The sequence below is a fragment of the Cydia pomonella genome, chromosome 21 (genome assembly GCF_033807575.1).
Source record: "Cydia pomonella isolate Wapato2018A chromosome 21, ilCydPomo1, whole genome shotgun sequence".
In the NCBI taxonomy this organism is placed as follows: Eukaryota; Metazoa; Arthropoda; class Insecta; order Lepidoptera; family Tortricidae; genus Cydia; species Cydia pomonella.
In genome coordinates, this window is record NC_084723.1 from 14,451,825 (window position 1) to 14,477,257 (window position 25,433).

The window sequence follows — 25,433 nt, forward strand, 5'->3', positions numbered from 1 at the left end:
TGGCGAAAGCGAGGGGAAGCCTTTGCCCAGCAGTGGGACACTAAAAAAGGCTAACAAATGTTATTTTATTTTATTTTTTATTTTATTTATTGAACACAATGCAAGTTTACAGTGTCAGACCAATTCACTTACATGCTAGGAAAACATAAATTATCAAGAATAATAAATTAAGAATAATAAGTTATGTATGTTTTTAATATTTTTTCGACTCACCCTTGACCAAAACCATCAAAACGCACTGTTAAAGGCGCAATGGGAATTAAAGACCTCCTTAACACCCTCCCGTATATTCGACCTAATGAAAGAAAGATATTTTCCTTATATGACTTTAGTATGGATTTGGGAGTTAATTTATTTGTTGTGTTAACGCTGGGCTCCGTTTTTATTGGGGCTTAATGTGATTGGTTTTTATTGTGAGCCGTGGGCTTGTTTAATCTTGGTTACATTGTGTTTTTTAGCCTTAAGGGCCTTCTTACCTTAATAAAAAGGAGGCTTATATATGTTTAGCTGTGTCATTGTTTTTTTAAATGCAGTACAGATTTATACTCTTATATGGAACGATTTCTATTTTTGACAATTTTTCGTCAAATTTTGATAAATGTGGATAAATAGAATCCTCTTTTCTGTACTAATTATTTGTTTCACCCAGAATGAAGAGTACGTAAAATCAAAAAGTAATGAATAATACCGTCAAAAACATCGGTACAAAGGTAGTAGACATGTAGTTTATAATTATTTCTGTATAAATATTAAGATGGTTGCGCTGGTGACTCTTCCTAGAATGTGATGGCCACAGAATGACGTAAACAATAGTGGCCTAATAGTGGCCCATTTCTCGAACGGTATTAGACTAATATTATTAGTCCACGAATTGGGGCCCATTTCTCGAACGGCATTAGTCTAATATTATTAGTGTGTTGCCATGGTAACCCATACGACTTAATAGTTCGTAGACTAATATTATTAGTCTAGTACCGTTCGAGAAATGGGCCCCTGTAAAGTCGTATGTGTTAACATGGCAACATTAATTAATTTATTTAATTTTTTCCTTAATTAACAATTATATTAGACTAACACCGTTCACGAAATGGCCCCCACTATAAATCTACCTATACGATAATAGCCTTAAGTACAACCAACAGTACATGTTTGCTTAAATTGGACTGTATAAGATTATTTCCAAATATTTATTTTTATACCTAATCATGGGACGTCTTCAAGCCACGTGTAGGCGTAGCATGGTGGGCTGATAATCTGCTTTCATAGAAATAGAAACTCAATTTTCAAACTGTAAGTTTTTTTTATTGAAAGAGCTTTATTTGGCTATAATTATATTCCTGAATGGATATAAATGAATTTGATCAAGAAAATAATAATTAGTTTTTTCGAAACCAATGTCTGGGACTAGAAGCGAAAGCACGAGCAGTGTTCGAGTGAGTGAATTAAAAAAAAATGTAGTTAAAATAGCCAGCTTAAGTAACTTTCAGCAAAAAAAGCGTTTAAAAAAACAATTACAAATAATTGGTATTATTAGCACCTGCGAGGATATTTTTGTTTACCTTTTAGTTCCAGAGAAAAACCCATTTTCCAATACGCGCAATAAACATATTTTTCGAAAGAAAACCAAAATATTTAGTCGGCCAAATTATATATATAAGTATTATATAGGATATAAGTATAAATAAATAAAGTCCTTTCAATAAAAACAACTAAAACCTTGAAAACTGAGTTTTTATTTCTATGAAAGCCGATTGTTAGCCCACCGTGAGTGTAAGCGAGGTTATTTTCGGGATTGGATTGTCTTTATGAACGCATAACGATCACATACTGGTGTATTTATGTAGGAAATTAGGTAACGTTTAGTATCTGTGCGACAATTTCGTTGCGTAATGATAATAAACCGTACGTTTATTGATTATTTTACCAAAAATATTTTAACTGCAAACCTTAGTAAATATACTTATTGAATTCTAAGTTACTATATCTTATATCTTACAAGTGATGTTAGCGTCGGCAACGCGCTATATAACTCCTCTGGAGTTGCAGGCGTACATAGGCTACGGAGACTGCTTACCATCAGGCGGGCCGTTTGCTTGTTTGCCACCGACGTAGAAAAAAAAAGTACTACTCACTGGCCAATAATATCGCTTTTATGTATAAACCATGTGAAAATGTATAATTAAAAAGCGTTAAAATTCAAATTTGGTACAATTTTAATGTAGTATTTGATATTAGTTGCAAATATAAGAACCAGACATCAGATTTAAGTGGCCTAATTCAATGACAGGTAGGGAGCTCCTGTAACAATTAAATCTATTATCGATATAATTACTAGTGATAGCACAACTCTATTGATAGTTTCGTTTGTAAAAAAAAGTTTAAAGTGTTAAAAATGAAGCAAAATAATATCTAAATTATCTTTTTCTATTTTTTAAACAATTACTGAAATGTGGTACTCATAACCTAGCGGTTATTTAAAATATACTTTGTTTAAACTTCATAATTGTCTCCAAAATAATACTTTCAGAAAAAAAACTCACTGACACAAACAGAAATTGGAGCGATGAATATGGGAAAAACATCGATAATTGAGTTTATATCTACTTGTCATTAAATTTTGCCCCCTAAAATCTGACGTCTGATAAGAACTTCATGCCGCGTAGCCAACATGCAAATCATTACGCTCCGTAGCGATCGAAACGCAACCGTCATTGTCGCACTGCGGACACAAAGCGTTGTTGTTGCGATAGAGAGATTGTCACATTGGCTGGGCCGGCAGGTAATTAAAAAAATATACACGGACGAAATCGCGGACAGAGGCTAGTATTAAATATTAGTATCTGTAAGACTCACGATGGTTAAAACTTAATTAAATATACATTTGTAATGTGGAAAGTTTAGGCCATCGCAATGTCTCTCTGGGATTCTTTCAGCCGCTTTCTTGTTTAATTTTCAGCACTCACGTTTCAGTTAATTTTGCCAAAAGAATCAGAATTGTGTATTACGCGAGTTTCCAAGAAATCATGACCTTTGGGGAAAGTTAAAGTATATTACAATATTAATGTACGGTCCCGTGAGTCAGTAATAATGTGTAATGTAAATGATAACTCTTGTTAATTTCATAATATAAAAAGCGGCCAAGTGCGAGTCGGACTCGCCCATGAAGGGTTCCGTACCATTTATGACGTATTAAAAAAAACTACTTACTAGATCTCGTTCAACATTTTACCACTTTGGACACACATTTTACCACTTTGGTAGTGTCTCTCGCGCAAACTATTCAGTTTATAAAAAAATGATATTAGAAACCTCAATATCATTTTTAAAGACCTATCCATAGATACCCCACACGTATGGGTTTGATGAAAAAAGATTTTTTGAGTTTCAGTTCTAAGTATGGGGAACCCCCAAAATTTATTGTTTTTTTTTTTTGTGTGAAAATCTTAATTCGGTTCATAGAATACATCCACTTACTAAGTTTGAACAGTACAGCTCTTATAGTTTCGGAAAAAAGTGGCTGTGACAGAATAAGGGTTCCTTTTTTTGCCATTTGGCTACGGAACCCTAAAAACAATCCCTCATTCTATAATTCAATTACAAGAATGTGCCGTCAATATAATGATGTAATAGCCGGCGATCATTGTGGTAAGGAACGTTGATATTTTTTACCCCCACATTGCTAGGTTTAAAAAATGCTTGGCTGACACCCTTTTCTCCTCTTTCACTGACCAATGACATATGCTTCGATTCTCTAAGTTTGTCTCATTTGCGAAGTTTAATCTTTATAATGTATAAGTTTATTACCTCTGATATAGTACTGTTAATTAGGGAGTTATTTTTTCTCTGATATTTTTCTCTGTAGCTATGATATAGTGTTAATTTAATTTATAACATTTGCGCTAACTTGTAAAGCTACTGTGTACACTTGTTTTGGATCTCATGGTAATTTTTAAGCCATAATATGCAATTGTTTGTCTCTGTTTAGTGAAACTAATAAAGTAACATAAATAAAATAAATATGAGTACTTATATTTAAAGGGTTAACAAATAAAATTAGCATTTTAATTTATACTTATCCTTATACTAGCCGATTCTGGTATCCCATTGCCGGGAAAAGACCTCTCCCGTTGGTCTCCACCACTCCCGATTTAGAGCCTCTTCTGGCCAGTTTTTGAGGAAGGTGTCCAGGCCGTGGCGCCATCTCCGTCTGGGCTTAGACCTGCCGCGTCCGCGACCATGTGACTGATATATTGTGTGTTATTTAGGTTTAATTTTATCATAAAAAGTATATAAAGAGCAGTTAGAATATTAAAATCGAGTTCCGATAATAATGAGAAAATAAAATAAAATGCAAGTAACGTATAGCTAATAGTATTATTTATTTTACAGTTATAATTAAAAACAAGTACAATAACAAAACTTATAAACTACTTTTAAAATTAAGTATGAACTAAAAATAATAATTAAATAAACGCATTTGTTATTCAAAGATTAGCTCTAAAAAACATCATCTACACAATTAGTTGAAAAAAGGTGAATATAACAGATAATAATCCTATCTCCAGCAATCATTTTCTAATTTTGTAATATTATATTTTAGTTAGATTGTTTAAGAGATTTATTAGAATTCAAATCATCATATCATCATCATATCATCAACATCATATCATCGTATCATTTTCTTGCAAATAACATTTGCAAAGTAGATAAACGCAAAGTTAGTTATACAAATCATTTGCCTGAGGACCATTTTTCAAAGGAGTTTTTCCTACCATTCACGAAACCCTAATTCAGTGGGCGTGCGGGTTAAAAAGTACAAATTACTTTGCGCAAGTCATTACATGAATCCTTTATACATTCATTCGTCTACTCAACTGTTACTTACGAATTCATGCCGAATTACATTTGTTTGAAAAAATGTGGATTTATAAAATGTTATCTGCAAAGTGGGTTGGAAGTTGTATTTTAAAATATTATTTACAGTACATATGGGGCTACTTTATAGCACTAGTGCGAGAAGTAGCATATTATGTTACTGTGTCGAACATTTAAAGGGCCATATGTACTGTAAAACGTTGTACGATACATGTGCGAATAGGTAATTCGCAACTCGTGTCGATTTAAAACACTCCCTTCGGTCGTGTTTTAATTTATCGCCACTCGTTTCGAATTTCCTATTTTTCGCACTTGTATCGCAATGTACTATTACGCTCAGGCTCTCGCGGGAGTCGTGGGTCATTTCCCCTCTCTTCTCCAAGGAATGGTTTCAAAAATAAAGTATCTTATGTCAATTCTCAAAGTACAACCTTACTTAATTGAAAGTGCGAGAGCGAAGCGCGAGCGAAGCGCTTCAGTTTCAGCTTGAGAAAAAATGTGTCCAGCTGCTTTTTCTACAGGTCGTATTCCTTAACCGGTTCCGATGAAATTCTCTGTGCGTGTTCGATAATTATGTGGAATTTCTTCAAAATTTCGATGCTATGGGATTTCATAAGGTCTGCAGCTCACAAAGCTAGTGATAAATAAATAAATAATAAATATTTGGGGATCTTACACAGATCGACCTAGCCCCAAACTAAACAAAGCTTGTACTATGGGTACTAGGCGAAGATATACATACGTATATAGATAAATACATACTTATATAGATAGAAAAAATCAATGACTCAGGAACAAATATCTGTGTTGATCACACAAATAAATGCGCTTACCGAGATGCGAAACTGGGACCATCGGCTTCATAGGCAGGGTCACTACCCACTAGGCCAGACCGGTCGTCAAAAAAAAAGAGTACCTAGTCGAATAAAGAAGTCAAATCCCTAAAATTATTTACAAAGAAAAGTATAGGTGACAAAGTAGACTAGCATTAAGAGAATAGAACTGTACTATTGTGTGCCCTTACAGGGTGTCATGAACTGGCAATATGAAATGTAACACCTTATTATGCACGAGTCCATGACAATGCAATATTAAATAAATAAATAAATCAGTACACTCATAGTATACAATTGAAAACCACACATAATATCTATAACGCTTATTTATCCCAACTTTGCCTAAACCGTCAATGTGACAACCTCTAACGGGATAGGGTTGTACAACGATCCCGTTGCGTTATTCCGATTATCTATAAAGCATAAACTAGCGTTCGACTCGATAACTTTTAAAATAATAAATAAATATTACGAGGAAATTTTTCACGAGCACACGGTTCAAAAAGGCTTGTGGTGTGTTTAACTTCTCCGAAGAGGTATTAAGTTTGGGCAGAGATGGAGCTAGTATATTTTTCATTTAAGAATGTTGTCTAGCGATAAATTATACAGGGCCTTATCTGAGGAGGATTATCGTCACCAGACCGCGCGCTACAAGTAGACCTGAAGTAGACCGATCGGTCACACTCTGAGAAGGGACTCCGACCACATCACTGGGCAAGCCCTAGAATGGACCCCGCAAGGCAAGAGAGAATCAGGTCATCCTGGCGGCGCTCAATGGCATCTGAGCTGACAGCAATCGGGCTATCATGGCCTGAGGCGAAGCATGCAGCCCAATACATAACGACATGGCGGCGCACTGTGGACTCCCTCTGACCCACCTAGGGCACATAGGATTTTAAGTCAAGTTATCAGAATTAGTGCGTGCGATATCCCAGGAAGTCATGAAAATCTGTAACTTATCGGCACGATGTAGATTAGGCTCGGGGTAAAAAGTAAAAATTCAAAATGCAACCAACATTTTCAAAAGAAAGAAAGGGCCCATTCATATAATTCTGTTGGTTTGGTGCGCATCAGTGAAATAGCACAATGCCATTGGTTGATGAGCTCGCATCACGCGCGCGATCGGTCGAAACTTCGTTGCGTTGTACTGCACGATTGGCTCGCATTCGAGTGCTCACCAGTGCTGGCCCCAAAGGTGCCCGTAAGGCCCGTCTTTACTAAGTAATATTATGCAGTCAATGATTGCAACGGCAGCTAATAGATAGTCGTCGAGCCAATTCTAACAACTCCAAAAACAATTAGGCTGTGTTATTTTATATCCATGTCATCATAATATTGCATTATCATCCGATTTACAATATTCAAAAATTCAACTCAATCGGGAAGTGGGTCAAATTTAGCTTCCAAAATTTTACCTACACTAACAGGGCAAGTTAAATAAAAGCTTGTAATAATTTGCCCAGCCAGGTAAGGCGGTGGGATTAGAGTTCTATGGGTTTGCTGCCACATACATGTGGCGTGGAACGTTGGTCTTTAGCATTTGAGACCAATGTTCGCGTGGGCTCGATAACCAATGGCAATACAATCCTTGTTGGGAGTGTTGGGACCAACTTGTTAGGCCTTACTATTTGAATGGCGTCGGCTTAAACTTAATACTTACTTGAATTAGTGGAACTGGGTTGGATGTTTGTCCTATTATTGGGAATATTGCTTTATTTCTAAGAATCGAATATTGTTTTTTGTTTGATATGTTTTCTATGTTCTGTAAATAAAACGCCAGTGACGGAAAGAGGGACGTAAGCCCTCCTACGTGCGTTCAACACAATTGCGTATTTAAGAGCAAGTACGGCCTGGCTAGCCACATTAGGGCTCATGCTAGACAACGTCCATAATGTTTATTTAGGGTCGCCGTCATCGAAAACGATGAGGAGGACTATATACATGTGTTCTGTAGTTTTTTCTCTTCAAAGGCTTAAATTATTAATTAAATAGTTACCTATTTATTACCTACTAACTTTGCTGTAAATTTGCTTACAAATACCTAATATTTACCTTTAAAAACGTAGAGGTATCATTCCGATTAAGACTGCAGGGTGCGTAGCCAACGTGCCAATCGTTAACCCTCCGTAGCGAACGAAACGCAGCTGTCACTGTCGTGCTAATATGGAAGTGATAGAGAGAGATGACTCCGCTACGCTACGGAGCGTTAATGATTGGCACGTTATCTAAGTACCCAGTTTAGCGTAACTGTTGAGGCGTTTACACCGGAGACGATCTTGGTATTTAATTTCCTTAAGACGAAAGGGGACGGCTGCTTCTCCATAAAAACGTAATCCTCATTTTCCTCTCTGGATATCGACATTATGATTTTTTTTTACACAATTTTATTTATATTAACCACAGCTTTGATTGTTGTAAAAATTAGGAGCAAAAAACAGATTTCATCCAATTTTTAAATGCTCCTAATTTTTATAATAATTATAAATTCGAAAAATGTGAAAAACTGATTACGAAAATATCAATAAATCAATCAAAATATTTATTGTTGGTCATGAGTTACAGAGATGTTATTCTAATTTGCAATGGTCTTCACGCCCTGCCTCAGAGAGGAGTACAATATGGGGACTTAATTCTAAATGAGATCATTTATGGTGGGACTATACATTACAAGATTAGTTAACATATAATAATAAGTGTTTTGGTAAGAAAACTGATGAATGGAGTGAGCACTCTATGCTTACTTATTTCTCTATGCGTCGAGTAAGTTTCACATTACTCCTCTAAATGTGAATCGAAATTCATTAAGTTATATTCAATATAGGAATGCGAGTTGAACATATAAATATCGCCAAATATGTTATTTGCCGAACGTATTGGATTTACATACATAAAGCAATAAGGTAGGTAAATCAACATTAATAAACTTATATTAAATTTTGAAACATTATCTACTAAAACCCTCGCTATGGTATTGATTTTAATTGAACAGAGTATGAGGAGAGGATATTAATAATAAAGCCTGTATATGTAGCTAGCTAAATTAATATATGAATTGTGAATTTTGGCGTCATATATCTTGATTCATCTCAGCAATAACAAATCTCATGAAAGTATTGTTTGGTGAACAATCTAATTTAGTATAGAGGCGTATAGTTATATTAAATGTTGTAGTCAACTAAATTTACTGCCATCTTTCGACACAAGACTAAAACTCTTAGAATAAAATATTATTATGGCTATTTGACCCATATTCTTTCACTGATACGAGTATATGTGTTAAAAATCAAACGGTGTTACCGTCTACTTGAGTATCGCCAACTATTAGAGCATACATTTTTCTTGATTTTCGAGGCATGTTTTTCTCTTTTCTTAGAATTTATTTATCTTATACCGGGTTATATATATCTTTGACAATATTAAGCAATTTATCCAAACATATTTTATTCAGTAAACCGCAATTTCACGGTAAAAATCCACCGGTCCGAATAGCATTCCAAGAAGTTAAGTGTATTCCTTAATTCCGAAAGCAGAGATTCTAGACGAAGTCCGAAGATACTAGACCAGTGTGTCGTGAACCCAAAGATCTTTTGATTATCAAATCCGTTAAGGTTTTTTATTGTTAGATCAAGGTCGTATGAAATGATTTTTAATAACATTGTTAGGAACACAGAGATCCTAAGACGTGCCGATGTAGCCGGATTAGAGGGCTGCCTAATGACACAAAAGCTACGATGGTGCGGTCACGTCTCCCTCATGTCCCAGGACCGAGTCGCGAAACGCATCTTCTGCTGCGAACTGCAAAATGGTAAGCGAAAGCAAGGCGGCCAGCTCCCGCGGTTCAAAGATGTGTTGAAGCGGCATATGAAGAGAGCTTATATAGAGCCTACAACATGGGAAAGTCTAGCCAGTGGCCGTCCACGTTGGAGGCATACTGTGCAGATGCCGATTTCGAAGCCAGGCGACGCACAGAACTCGATGGTAAGCGTGACAAGCTAAAGGCCAGACCACATATGTCCGTGATATTTAATTACGTCGGCGGGGTGCTGACCAGCAGCGAGTGTGGCTGCAAATTCGTTGCTAAGAATGGCTACATCAGTCACCTGAGAGCGCCACCAGTGACACTCTTAGCGGTAGTAGTCTCGGGGAGTAAATTTAAAACTTAATTTTTGAATACTACTCGTTTGCGTCAATAATAATTATGGTTATTGACTATAGGAGATCCTACAGTACACGTTTCACTCGCGTTCTCCATGAAAGTTGTAGGAATAGCACCTGAATGTTAATTGTCAAGGTGAAAGCAACGTTAAATTAACAGGGATTCAGAGGAAATGGCTTTGTTTCTTATTTCACGGGAGAACAAACATAAAGCGCTCACATTCCGGACAAAGTTGTGGAGATCCGACGTGTCTTTGTGGCGTTGGTATAAGATTTAATTTCGAATGCTTGGTGTTAATTGTTTTTATTTTATATCACAATGCAGAGACACGAGTTCAGTCAACAGTTGATTAGGCAATTTCTGAAATCTCGTATTACCCTCCCGATGACAGGGTATCAAAATTTGCTAGTTTAAACTGAACTCTATCAACCTTTGAAAAAGTCGAAACTTGATTGCTTGTGTACTACGTTTAGGACACTGGTCGTGCCTACAATATTTGACTGGGTTTACTGTAAATAGATGTATAAAGTTATGAATTTAATACCAAGATACAATATAGGCTAAAACGAAACGTAGTAGTGTTAGCAGATCCCTTTACGATCTTTAAGAAAAAAGTGACAAAATGGCTTTTTTATACTACGTCGGTGGCAAACAAGCATACGGCCTGCCTGATGGTAAGCAGTCTCCGTAGCCTATGTACACCTGCAACTCCAGAGGAGGCTTCAACAAAATTGTTTCTATAGCCTTAATGAATATTTTAATTATAATGCAAATTAATTATATAATATTTCTGTTATGTGTAATTCAAAATTTGATATTCTAATAACTGACTTATGCGATATTACTTTACTTTACAATACTTACATTATTTTTTCTCATAATATTTTCTCCTACAAAAAAAAAATAAGAAAAAATCATTTTTTTTTTGTATGTATAGCAATTTTTAAAACTTTACCCAGGTGTTATTCGTATCTGCATAAACATACGTATACGATACAATATGTATAAGTTTCTCATTTTTAAAATGGTCATAAATATACAGGATGTAACAATAACAGTAGAGATTCGTTTATGGGCATATTTGACGTGAAATATATTTTTTTTCTATGGGTAATGTCATCAAAGTCGGCCAACCCTCCATAGAAACCCCAAAAAAATTTCGCGTAAAAATATTTTTTGTTCTATTTTTTTGTAATACACGATAACAAATGTGCTCTTAATTGGATCCCAACTATTTTTGTTACATACTGTATAGTCGAAGCAGCTTTAATACCCGGTTCTTCAAAAAAGTAGTGTACAGATTTTTAACGGGTCGGCAACGCGCATGTAACACCTCTGGAGTTGCAGGCGTCCATAGGCTACGGTGACTGCTTACCATCAAACGGGCCGTATGCTTGCTTGCCACCGTCGTGGTATAAAAAAAACCACAAAATGAATTGAAAGTCAGTGGCAGTTATAATAGCAAACACACACAAAACAAACACCTCCCAACCATATACATAAACCTTAATTTTCCAACGTCTGTTAAAAATGTAGAATATCTCACTGACTCCGCTTCCCACAATAGGGCACTCAGCGAGCACATTCGACTTAATAGCCTAACTGATGACACTGCCGAGTAAAAAGAAATGTACTGAACCCTTTGTGTTTTGAGATATTTCGCGTTAACTGGCCTTTTGGGTGTTATGGTTTTGGTGGGAATGAGGGTTATAAGAAATTATGATCGTAAAAAAATGCAGGAGCAAAAAAAAGTATTAAGTGAATTAGACAAGTAGTAACGACGTTTAAATTCATAGAATGTGGTTAATCTGACAAAACTCGGTAAACTCAACAAATATTTTCAGAAGATAATGTTTGAAGCAAATGTTTGACGTATCTAAAAGTTCGAATCGGTCTGTTAGTAGTACAAGCCTGAAAAAAAAACCAGCCAAGTGCGAGTCGGACTCGTGCACCGAGGGTTCCGTACAAACCTGTAGGTATACACCGTGTTTTTTTGATTTCCGTTAATTTCAAGGGTGCATTCCTGAGCTTAAATTAAGTAACTTTGTCAAAGACACCGGTATTCTAATTAACTCCATTTCCGAGATAATCAATAATTTATTTTTATCTTATAAGTGTGCACACTTGCTTTAGGGCCTGTTTACATATTGATTAGTGTTTAGTACGAGTTAATACATTTGCTACTAAACGAAAGTACAATCTCGGACCATGAATGTTTGAAATGTCATTGATATGTGATAGTTTTCTCTTGTTTGGTTGAGTTAAATGTAATTACAATAACGCTATAATAACGCCCGTGTTACAATAACGCTATATGCAGCATTTAATTACTTTTTATAAAATAAAAAAATGAAAAAACTATAATTTTCTTTTTTTTTAAATCACCCATGCCAGGTTAACGGAATTCAATAAAAACACGGTGTTTATATTATTATATAATGTAACTAAAAATTTACGGTTTTCGCAATTTTCCTTTATCTGTGCTATGAGACGTTGCTTCGTACCAAATTTCAAGATTATGAGTTCACGGGAAGTACCCTGTAGGTTTTAATTCCCTTGCGAGTGTCGAAAATTTGCCGAAATTTGCGCCTTAAACGGCTCTATCTTTTGATTGCGTTGGCTTAGAATTTTGATTTTTTCACAGCTCCAAGGGACAGTGGAACTGAGTATTGATATAAATTTCAGCTTGATACCTCAACGCGTTCCTGAGAAAAAGGGTCTTGATAGACAGACAGACGGACGGACGGACAACAAAGTGATCCTATAAGGGTTCCGTTTTTTCCTTTCGAGGTACGGAACCCTAAAGAGGTGCTTTTAAATTTGTCCACTGTTAACAAAATTACCGCTTAAATATGCCACAAAACCTGAAATCAAAATGATCTAAATCCACACAAACCATAACGTCATTTTGATTTAACCGTCCATAGTAATTAGAAATATAGTCGCGTGTAAAATAAATTCTTTAATTTTGTCTTCTATTTACTGAAATGCGACTTGTTTTGCCGTGAAAGGATTTTTCAGTAAGAATGTAAAAGATGTTTTTAATTAGAGTCCCTGTCGCTTATTAATTAACTAATTACGTGGTAACGCGGATTTATTTAAATGGTAGATGTTACCATAATTTGCTTTGGTAATTAATAGAACCCTGCTTAATTGTGAAATCCTGTTTTTCACGGGCAACGGAGTATTTCTTTTAAATAGATGAGCTGGTTTGAAATATAGTTGATTGTAAGATAGTTTGCAAAATTAGGACAAGTTATAGATATGATAAAGTTCTAAAGTTGGGACTCGTTTTGGTTAGGACGAAGTTGAAAAGTTAGGACAAGTATTTTGCAGTATTTGTATTAAAACAGTAACTAATTTTGAATGGTGTAAACATAATTTGACATATTTTAAGAGTCCATTATATTTAACCAGAAAACTAGATTACTAACTTTAAAGATTAAAATCCTCAACATGATTTCCAGGTCTCTATAACATCTAATTTTTTTTATAAATTTATGCAACAGACTATGTTACTATTGGCTCCTGGCTGACGGGACATAATACTAAAAAAATACATACTTTGACTCATAAACACATTACCCTCCTTCGCGCACTGTCGGATAATAACTAGTTAAACAATTCAACAGCCATCCACGTTGGCCGTTGCTCTTACCACCCCTTGGGAAATTTGGCTCAAACAGTGCGGATAGATAAAACCCTAATCGTCCTTTGCAACTAAAGCTATTCGGGTCATTTTAACATGTGTATGATTATCTTTTGGGGTTATCTTGATTAGTATTAAACTATTTACTAGACATTATACTCGTTTAGTTTTGACTGGGTCACGATGGGTCCAAAACGATAATAAACAAAATAAAATCGATTTATTTTTGGTAGAAAAAATTATGGTGTGTTATGTATTAATTGTGTATTGCAGTAGGCTTGGTTGCATGTTGTTAATTTTAATTAAGGTAATTAATTAAAAAAAATATTTATTAACTAGTTTCACTTCCCAAACTCAGCTGTGTTTTACTAGAAAATGTTTACGCAACTTTTTTACCATGTGTTTGAGATAAGACGCACTACAGAAATTTATAGGTATAATTCTTCTTCCCACTTGGCAGCTATGACAAAACATTTGTCATTTGACAGTTGACAAATGTCAAAATGTTTACCAATTTGAAATTTGCGCCTTAGTTCACATTTCTGCCCGGCTTGAGTTATCACTTTTTTATTCCTCATCATGCTCTTCACAGGAGTCAAAAGGTAAATCTTTGATCAGTGTAGTTTTTGATGCAGAACCACGGAAAATTATTACCATATACATATACCAATATAGTAAATATGAAATGAGTACATCAATGGATAAACTTGCAGAGGTAACATAAAATCAGAATTATTTTAGGTTTATACAATGAAAGCGAAAAACGTAATAAGTTGACAACTAGCAGACACAGTAGCCTATGGAGCGTGAAACTAAACATTGCTTAGTAAGTATGTCTCGAACGGGTCAATCAGTCACTTGATTCTCGTAAATGTTTTTGTTTTTCAGCCTGCTAGTTCAGATCGTGTGCAAGTCTGTAATACTATTTTAAGTATATATAGATACACCCCATAAACAAGGCACAATGTTCAGCTTAATCGGAATCCCAAAGTTTGCCACTGGTGGCCAATTGGATTACAATTGCAAACGCGCCAGGAAGTTTCTCGAATATATTCAACGTCAAATCTTAAAAGGACTTAGACGCCTTCAACGTCCTAATATCTTAATACCTTTTTTTATTCTCTAGTATATAGAAGCTTTTATCAAGAAAAAGCTTAAGCGACTTTAACTTGCAACTATTATAATACCTTATTTAACTGCAATTTAACTTCTAATCTAGGAGCTGGCCTAACTATCTGTAATGTAATAGTGACATACTACCTTCAGCTTTAAATTGACCTAGTCTCAAACTGTATTAATTGCGAGGGGACAATTTGGATTGTGTTGACTACTGGGGATAGTAAGTTATTTTGAAATAAGAAAAACCAGATCGGATGTTGAGTCGTTTAAAAGTAAATAAATTTACTATTCATGATTTATTCTAAGAATTTAAATAATTTTCCTACGTTTAGTATTTTATGAGAAAGCATAATTACAAACAAATATTGTATAGTATCGGTTGGTCTAAGTTAATATGATATCTAAATTATGTAATTAGTAATGAGTAGGTAAAAGTAGTACAATAGAAAATTGGTTCAAGGCCGAAAGATAATGTTGAAACAGACCTAAAGTATGTCGAGGTGACTTATATCTATGTAAGCAAAATCTAGGTTTAAGAAAATTAACTTTTTAGAACCGAAATATAGCTTTTTGTTTTCTTCTTGTATATGATCCAAATAGTATAAATTAGTTTCTATTTTTATTGCCATATTTTATTTTCCTTGAATCTATATAAACCATGCACTTTTTTAAGCATCATACAGAGTAACTTTCAAGTAAGATATTTTACCATTGCATATTACATTGCATCCTTAACAGCCTATTTATAAACCTTATTGTACAGTCGAGTTCACGAGCCATCGTTTTAAAAATATATTAACATTCCTTTAACATACTGACAATAAGGTCGTGTAAATGTGTTTAGGACGTAGTTTGTAAAGATTGTGAACTCGAACGTACATCGCACTGGCGTTGTCGGTAGGTTCCAAACTTACATCCCTTTGGGAATTTTGATTTTTCTGCACGGCTCGTTAAAAAATTTCAATGACTTTATATATCTATAATTTAAGTACAACTAATGTATTTCTTCAATTATAGCATTGATGGTGTGACGAAAATAACTATTAAAAATCTGACCTTAAATAAATAGATTAATATCAAGATCTACATTTTATTTTGATATGGTGGAATTAATTCAATTTTGTGTAATATGTGACAATTGTGACTGCCTTATTAAGGGTTTCCTTTTAAAGTTTTTTTTTTCTGATTAAATAAGAATGAAGAAGTAAACTTTTTATGTGTTTTTGTACTTTTATATGTAAATTTATATACTTTAACATTTTTTAAACTTATGTATTATGATGAGTAAAATATTTTGGGGAAATACTGGAATGCTGGTAATGAAACACGCTTTCCATAACAAGGTATATTCGCAACTGTCATCTACCAACATACATGACACCTCCACACTAAATATCAACGGTGTATCAAAACTATGATATAGGTAACTACATGCTATAGTAATAAAATAACTAACATCACTAAACCAGAATCAGGTAACTAATTGTAGGAACTTTCAAAAGGCAACATTTGAATGTTTATGAAGACATTTTGAGACTTATATCTAGGCCAATAAGGTTTAAACCGTGTACATGGTAAACAACTTGGCAGCATACAGGGGTAGGTCTGATATCTTATTATTATAATATTTACAGTTACCACTTATGCGGGATCTGCCTTATATTGGCCGCCTACATCTAAGTGTTGATAAGTTATGTGAATGTAAGACCTTATCCGACCTGTTGACTGCCATTACAACTAATAAACTATCAAACTATTTTTCTTAATCTATCTCTAATTGACGTATTCCTCTAATGCGATGAGGCAGGGGCCTAAGCACCATTGGCTGTTGAACTGGGGGTGGCGGCGTTGAATGATGAGAAATAGTCGGCGAGGGATTAATTGCAATTTGCTCGGGAGAACTTATCGCCTGTCCGACAACTTCCTCCGATCCGACCTCGCGGGCACCATCATCCGACACCACACCTACCACTGGACTTACGTCCTCGCCGCCGCCCACCGCTGCGACCGCACCCTCGTGCATCTGATGGGATTGATCTCGGCCTTCATTCGTGTTTGGCCAAGTAATATTAGAAAATCTCGTCCGACGTCTAATTTGATCAATATGCCGGTGTATGAAACCTCCCTGACCGTTATCCACTATGTACCTATTGGAGCCCGTTTTATCGACTACTGTGCCCTTTACCCACTTGTCTTGGCCAGTATAGCTACGCGACCAGACCGGGTCGCCTCGCGCCACAGCGCGCGTGGCGCCCCCTGCCGCCCGCACCTGCCGCTCCTGCGCATTGTGAACCCGTTGTTCAACAATACCATCGCCGCGCAACAAATCTAAACGTGTCCTAAGAGTGTGCCTCATCAAAAGCATCGCTGGGCTTTCCCCGGTCGTGCTTTGTGCACTATTTCTATAGGCCATCAAATAAGTTTGTAAGGCGGCTTCTACATCTACCTTGTCTCGATACGCCTTCTTTAGGGCGCGTTTACAAAGTTTCACGGCGGCTTCCGCTGCGCCATTAGACGATTGATGATAAATAGGTGAGAAGTACTGTCGTATTCCGTTACGTTTTAAAAAATCCCCGAATTCTACGCTCGTGAAAGGTGGCCCTTGATCAGAAACGATTTCCGCCGGTAACCCGAAACGCGCGAACGTCTCTCGAAGCACTTTAATGACGGATAACGCGTTTGTTCGTGACATTTCGAATATCTCGATCCATTTAGAGCCCGCATCAACTAAGACAAAAAAAACCTTGCTTTTAAATGGTCCCAAAAAATCACAATGTAGTCTACTCCATACCCGTGGTGGGTACGGCCAAGGAGACGGCTGCGCGCGAGCCGGCGCCGGCGCCTCGGCCGCGCACGTGTCGCAGCGCCGGCACAGCGCCTCCACGTCGGCGTCAATACCCGGCCACCACACGTAGCTGCGAGCTAGGGCCTTCGTTTTGACTATGCCCATGTGACTAGTATGCAGCTGCTGTAATATGATCTCTCTTAAATCACACGGTATTATCATTCTATATCCCCACATCAGGCAGCCCCTATCTATATACATTTCGTTACGCCTAACATAAAACGGATTTAGATTTTCTTCCAATTGCCCCGTTGGCCAACCCGATTGCACATACGACATGATTCTAGTCAACAAAATATCTTTTTCTGTAGTCTTCTTTACGTCTTCATTGGTTACTGGTAAAAAATCTTCTACGAAATTAACATAAGTTACCTCCGAACTCGCCTGGTGATCTCTGCCGGTCTGAGGCAAACGCGACAAGGCATCCGCGCAATTTTTAGCTGACGCAACGTACTCGATTTCATAGTCGTATCCTGACAGAAGAACGGCCCAGCGCTGTATTCGTGATGCCGCCATGACTGGTATCCCCACTTTATTACCAAATATATGGGTCAACGGTTTGTGATCCGTTCTTAAAATAAACTTTCTCCCATATAGGTATTGGTGAAATTTCCTAATACCAAAAATAATCCCCAACGCTTCGCGATCGATCTGTGCGTACGCGCGCTCCGCTGTGGTGAGCGCCCGCGACGCATAAGCAATGGGCCGCTCGCCCTCCGCCGTGAGGTGCGATATCACAGCGGCGACGCCGACGCTACTCGCGTCTGAAGTTAGAACTAGCGGTAGCGATACCGAGTAATGCACTAACACTTTACTAGAGCATAATGCACTCTTAACCCTGTCGAACGCAACCTGGCACTCATCATTCCACTCGAATCTTACACCTGCCCTCAGTAACATGTATAAAGGTGCTAATATTGTACTTACGTTTGCCACAAATTTCGAATAATACATAACGAGGCCTATGAATGCCCTTAACTCGGTTATGTTTGTAGGAGTCGGAGTATTTATTATTGCCGTAATCTTGTCCGGACATGTCTGTACTCCGTCCTTGCTAATGACATGGCCTAAGTAATTTACCGTTTTTTGAAAGAACGCGCACTTTTCTTTTTTTACTCGCAAACCAAAAGATTGTAATCTATCAAAGACTTTATGCAAATTCTCGATATGGCTCCTAGTATCCGTACCCGTAATAATAATATCGTCCAGGAAGACCCCTACGTGAGGCAAATCTGCAAACAGCTGTTCTAACCGGCGCTGAAAAATACCCGGGCTGGACGACAATCCGTACACGAGCCGGTTATACATGAAAAGACCCTTATGGGTATTTATTACTGTGACTTTCTTGGACTCATCTAGCTCAAACTGAGCATACGCCTGGGATAAGTCAATTTTACTAAACCGATCTCCGCCGTCGAGGCGCACTAGCAGATCTTCTACCCTAGGCAGTGGATAACGGTCAACTTCAAGAACTTTATTTATAGTCAACTTATAGTCGGCACATATTCTAATATTACCATCTTTCTTCACCACGGGGACGATCGGGGTAGCCCAGTCGGAGCGGTCGACGGGGGTGAGCACGCCGTCACGCACCAGCTGCTCCAGCGCGCGCTCTACCGGCTCGCGCAGTGCGTACGCCAGCGGCCGCGCGCGCAGGAACACCGGCTGCGCCTCAGGCCGCAGGTGTATGCTCACTTGGCCGCCCGTGAACCGGCCCAAACCGTCTTCAAACACCTTAGAGAATCTGGAACTAAATTCCGTTATATTAAAGCCTTCATCTTCGCTATTGACATACCCTAACATATACTCGTCATAGCCGGGTAAGTCAAGTATATTCAAGGCCGCTATCCATTGTCTACCTAAAAGAAGCGTTATACCGTCTTTGATAACATATAAATTTAAATATGACTTCCGATCTCGGTAATTAACTAATTGTTTGATTACTCCTAGCGGTTTAACGAGTTCACCAGTATAATATCTTAACACTACATTACTTTTATTTAATTCTAAATCAGCAAACTCACGCTGATACAATTCCAAACTTATACAACTTACTGCACAGCCTGTGTCTAATTCCATACTTAAAGATTTATTGTGCACATTAATTGGAATCATTATTGGTTTACAGTCAGACACTGATAAATGATTCATGCTAACTACAATTACCTCGTCGCTGTCGTCAGTGTCCATGTCTGTCATCGCTTCCACCCTATGATGCCCCGTCACGTTAGGGCAAACACGTTGCAGGTGCCCCTCGCGATTACACACTCTGCACACATATCGCGCGAATTTGCACTGCGCCGGCGCTTCCGGGTGGGAGCCCCCACAAACTGAGCATTGTCGCTGCCCGCGCTGTCCTGCCGCTGCAGGCTGCCTCGCGGCCGCGCCCGTACGCTGCCCGTTCGTTTGCTGCCCTCGTGTCGAGAAATGCGCGCGCTGCCCAAACTGCCTGTTTACTCCTGATTGCCCGCTGCTAGCCTGCGCCCTATCGCCTGTCGCGACGCTTGCGTTACGCTGCCATGCTCCCGCCATGGCTTGACAATCGGCCACCTTGACCTCAGCCTGCTTTTTGCACGATCCCTCAACCACGGCCGCATCCTTTTCAGCCGCTGCTAAACTGACTGCCAAGCTGTACGCTTTGGCAAAATCTAAGTTTTCTTCTGCGAATAACCGCTGTCGTATCATTTCACTACTTAACCCGCATACCAGCTGATCCCTGAGGCTCTCTTCCAACCAAAGTCCAAACTCACATGTCTTCGACATCCTTTTCAAAATAGCTACATACTCCGCTATACTTTCGTTGGTAGCCTGCTTCCTATGGCGGAATTTATATCGCTCGGCTAATGCACTCGGTTTCGGTTGTAAGTGCCGTTCCATAATGGCGGTTAAGTCCTTAAATGTTTTTTCACTGGGTTTCGTTGGGGTACACAAACTCACTAATAGTTCATAACTTTCGGCTCCCATCACTGTTATTAGTGTGGGAACCTTTAAATCGTCCACAATTTTATTAACCAAAAAGTATTGTTCGAGCCGCTCAATGTATAACCTCCAATCGTCCGTATGGATTTTAAATTCACTTATCTTGCCGACCGACATCGTATTTGCACTTTCTTTTGTTTGCTATTATTACAACTATACGTAGCACGCACGGATTTTTGGTATTCGTCGTCGCCAGTAAAATATTTTGGGGAAATACTGGAATGCTGGTAATGAAACACGCTTTCCATAACAAGGTATATTCGCAACTGTCATCTACCAACATACATGACAGAACATAACAATTGTCTTAAAACTATATTCCTCGCCAAACTGCAATTGCATTATGTTGGCGAGATAGCGTTCAATTCAGCATTTTACCATTTGCTATAAACTCGACGCTCATCTGATAAATGTATGTATGTATGATAGCTACCCAAAAATACTCATAATACATACTTTTCGCAATAGTACTGACATTGTGGTAGGTAAATAATAAAATATTCGCTTGCATTTTTAACATTGAAACAATTTTCGTGCTAAAGTTCATTTAAATATGAAATTGAAGTTGGTCGTTCTTTATGTTTTCCACTTTTCACAATTCTACTTGTAAATCAACAGCGAAAAGTGTCCATTGAATTTAAAAATACAGCAGAAAATTTCGCAGATTTTGTTGAATGCAGTTTTATCTTTTATAAGCATGTCGAAAAATATTATAGGGATCCTAATGTCAATACCGACTGCAAGAGCAGTTGAAGTGGAATGATATTGGACTAATAAATAGTTATTAGTTTTACAAGAAGGCAAAGTTGTTGTTTAACCGCTCGTGCTAATATTGATACTCGAGCAAGCGAAAGATTTCAAAATTTAACCACGAGCGTAGCGAGAAGTGGAATCTTGAGCGTTCGCAACGCGGGTTTCAAGGCACATGGGTTAAACAAACTTTGCCTTCGAGTGAAACACAAAAAAAATTACATCTTGATTTTAACATGTGAATAAAATGCAACTTTATCATTAGGTTTTGAATAATCAAGAAGGCCTTCACTATTGGTTTGGTGAAAAAGGGTTTTTTTCATAGTTATAGAATATTTTTTGTCTCCAATTAAGGTACTTCTTAATTTTATTAATCATGGTCAATTTTTTTTAGGAAATCCGAAAAACAACCATTTTAAATTTCACTCCGTATCCAAAGCAAAGTCAGACCGTGAGCTCTCAATACTAAGTCAGGGGTGTCACGCGGACCGTGCTCAACATGATTAACGCAGGGCTGTCACTCAAGCTAAATTGTCTTTAACCTTTGCCCGGCATCGATCGGTAATTCACTTTATTGGCTGGGGATTTAAGGTGAGGGGTAGCTAGAGTGATTTGTGGTGTTTTTAGAATGTTAGATAGCAATTTTCTTGTTAATTGTTTAAAAAAGCCACAAAAAATGTAACGATTCAGATCACACACACACACACACACACACACACACACACACACACACACACACACACACACACAGATAATTTGTTATGGTTTTTAAATAAATTGAACACAGCACAAAATAAAAGATTTTACTATCTAAAGTTCAGCGTGAAGTGGCGCAGGATGGGGCAGAGTGGCGCTCTCTTGTATCAGAGGCCAAGATCCTGTTTGGGTCACTGAGCCAGTGAAGAAGAAGAAGAAGATCTAAAGTTCAAAATTTTTTATTTGCTAGAATCATGCTCAGTAACAATGAGATGGACTTAAAATAACATGGATCAATACAATTCACTGTTTTGGTGACATGCAAATTAAATATACAATTTTAAATATTTTGATTAATTCATTTAAAATAAAATTAATATTATTACAATTAAAATAAAATAAAATCACAGTCATTAAGAAAACACAATCAAATTTACTATGTCAATTTCTAACCTAGGTATATCAATTGTTAAAAAATAATTTAATTTATGAAAACATACATATACCATACGACCTTCAAACCTTCAAGAAAAGAGCGTACTCCCATCTTAAAGGCCGGCAACGCACTAACAACCCCTCGCTTACCATCAGGCGGTAATCGCTTACCATCAGGTGATCCGTCTGCTCGTTTGCCTCCTCTACCATAAAAAAAAAAAACATTTATTAATTAGCCAATGTCGGAGTTTCCGTTGAGATAAATGATCTGATAGCAGTTTTAAATCTAAAGGTATATTATTTTAAACTCTTCCTGACAAAATCTGGCAGTTGTTATTATACTGAGCTGAATTAAATAGTGGCTGATTTATCCTATTAATAGCTTTATTCCTTAACCTTGTGTTTTGAGTTGGTTTTCAAAATAGCTAAGGGCTAATATTCAAGAAATTTCTAAGAAATAATTTCTAAAAAATAATAAGTAATTTAATATATAGCTATTTACTTAAAATTGCGTCCGTCCCGAAATATTATTATTGACGACCTGTCTGACCTCATGGGTGACACTAGTGAACATGCCTATGAAGCCGATGGTCCTGGGTTCGAATGTATTTGTGTGAAGAGCACAGATATATATATATATATATATATATATATATATATATATATATATATATGTCCCTGAGTCATTGATGTTTTCTAAGTATTTAAGTATTTGTATTATATCGTTGTCTGAGTACCCACAACACAAGCCTTCTTGAGCTTACTGTGGGAGTCAGTTGTGTAAGAAAGTCTCTAAAATATTTAAATAAAAAAATATGGTTTTCAACTAAATTGAAAATAATAGCTCAAATTCAAAGATCTCTATCTAATATTCGAGGAATACCTAAGAAAAGTTACCTATCTAATTTAAATTATAGCTTCTTGCTAAAAATAGCTTCTGTCCCGCCATATTATCATAAGAGCCGTTTTTATTTCTTTGAACACGTAAACACCGCCTCCAAAATTGCTGCGTAGTTTAGAAGCTCGCAAATAGGTCTAATATTAAACTGTACGAGTATCTTACACTGCACACTTGCATGGTAGTCACGAACTTTAATTTTTGAACCATTTAACGGTCAAGCTAATAAGGCCGTCAATACTAACGATATGAAATGTCCAATCCAAAGTAAACGTTAAATAATAGTGAAAAAATTTAAATTGTGGAGATATATTCTAAACAATGATGATTATAATTGATAAAAACTATAACGAACTGTCTGGTCTAGTGGGTAGTGACCCTGCCTATGAAGCCGACGGTCCTGGGTTCGAATCTCGGTAAGGGCATTTATTTGTGTGTTGAGCAAAGATATATAGATTATTTGTGTATAGATCATAGTCATGGATGTTTTCTATGCATTTGAGTATGTATATATGATGTATATGGTTATCTGAGTACTCACAACACAAGCCTTCTTGGCTTACCGTGGGAGTTAGTCGATCTGTGTAAAAATGTCCTTAATATTTATTAAATTTATTTAGGCTCGAGGCTCACACTATCTCCATACCAAATTACATCTTAATTGGTTCAGCAGTTTAAGCGTCTAAATTTAACAGAAAGACAGATACAGTTAAATTGAAATAGATGTCATATAATAAAGAAAAAAGTGACCAAGCCGGGGGCCGATTCGGAATCGAAATGGCGTCTTCAGTTAACCGGGATTTTGAGTTTCCAAAACGTCCCGCTTGGCGCTGTTTCTAAAATCCCATACAAAATGAGACTTAACGCAAACGAGTACGTCACGTCACGCTATCGAATAAATTTACACTAGGGGTTCATTGGGCCTCTATAGAAAGAGATTTTGACTATCCTTGTCTCTCCTTTTAATTTTATGCTATATTAATAAATAATAATAATAAATAAATATTATAGGACATATTACACAAATTGACTAAGCCCCACAGTAAGCTCAATAAGGCTTGTGTTGAGGGTACTTAGACAACGATATATATAATATATAAATATTTATAAATACTTAAATACATAGAAACCCATGACCCAGGAACAAATATCCATGCTCATCACACGAATAAATGCCCTTACCAGGATTTGAACCCGGGACCATCGGCTTCGTAGGCAGAGTCACTACCCACTAGGCCAAACTGGTCGTCGAAATTATATACATTACATAGTTATCACTTTAATATGATGTTTGTAGCAGTGTGCACGTATCTAGGCCGCAGTTTGTTATCGGCAGGTATCGTAACATGAAATTAAATATGTGGCTAATCGAATATGCATGACGTCTGTGACAGTGTTCAGTTCCAAAACGAACCGTCCTAGAATAACGCACTATGTAGGTTCAGTAACCAGTTTCATACAGAAGTAGGTAGATTTATAATTAAGCTTTAATACGCTTAAAGATAATTGAACTGGGCTAAAGAGAAGCCATCACGTATATGAGCATTTCACGAGTGCGAAAGAGGCAGACTATAAATGGAAAAACTTGACTGTGAAAAGAGCGTACCTGCGTCGCCTAGGAGGTCGTCCTATCGGACGCCCCAGGTATCGCTGGAGCGACTTGGTGGAGACGGATCTGCGCAAACTTCGAGTCATAACGGTATAATAGTTCTACAAGTATGTAAGCGCAAAAATGACTAGCATAGTGACAAGTGATATAAATGAAACCATGCTGCGACCGCTGTAACGGCCCGATTTGAAGAATGATTAAGACACGTTTAAGATCTTGGAAAGATCTTTAAAAGATCGATAGCTAAACGACATGTCAAAATTGACGTTTATTTCGATTACGCTGTGATCCCAATAAGATCTATCTACGATATTTCTAACGTCAACATTGGTTGCCCAGATCGAGCTGCTTCTGTCAATTTTACGACATACAAACGATATCTAAATGAGAACTTATCTAAACCAGAACTTATCGTTATCCTATTTCATTCTTCGAATCGGGCCGTAATTATAGTTTATGTAGCTTCAGATACAATTGTTTTTGTTGTATTCCGTTATAAACTGGAGCTAAATTAACTAATTACAGCACTAGATATACCTCATGTCATTTTAAGTTTAGGGGTCGAAAGTTTGACTATATGATCATG

At 37.0% G+C, this 25,433-nt stretch overlaps 2 protein-coding genes across 3 annotated transcripts in view; one reads left to right on the forward strand and one right to left on the reverse strand.

Annotated features, from left to right (window-relative positions):
• LOC133529564 (alpha-2 adrenergic receptor) overlaps positions 1-25,433 on the forward strand; it is an 876,629-nt gene that overhangs the window by 147,696 nt on the left and 703,500 nt on the right. The gene's annotated exons all lie outside the window — the stretch shown is intronic.
• LOC133529741 (uncharacterized protein K02A2.6-like) lies at positions 15,966-20,747 on the reverse strand. Its single transcript, XM_061867541.1, has one exon. The coding sequence runs from the start codon at positions 20,574-20,576 to the stop codon at positions 16,398-16,400; it is 4,179 nt and encodes a 1,392-aa protein (XP_061723525.1). The 5' UTR covers positions 20,577-20,747; the 3' UTR covers positions 15,966-16,397.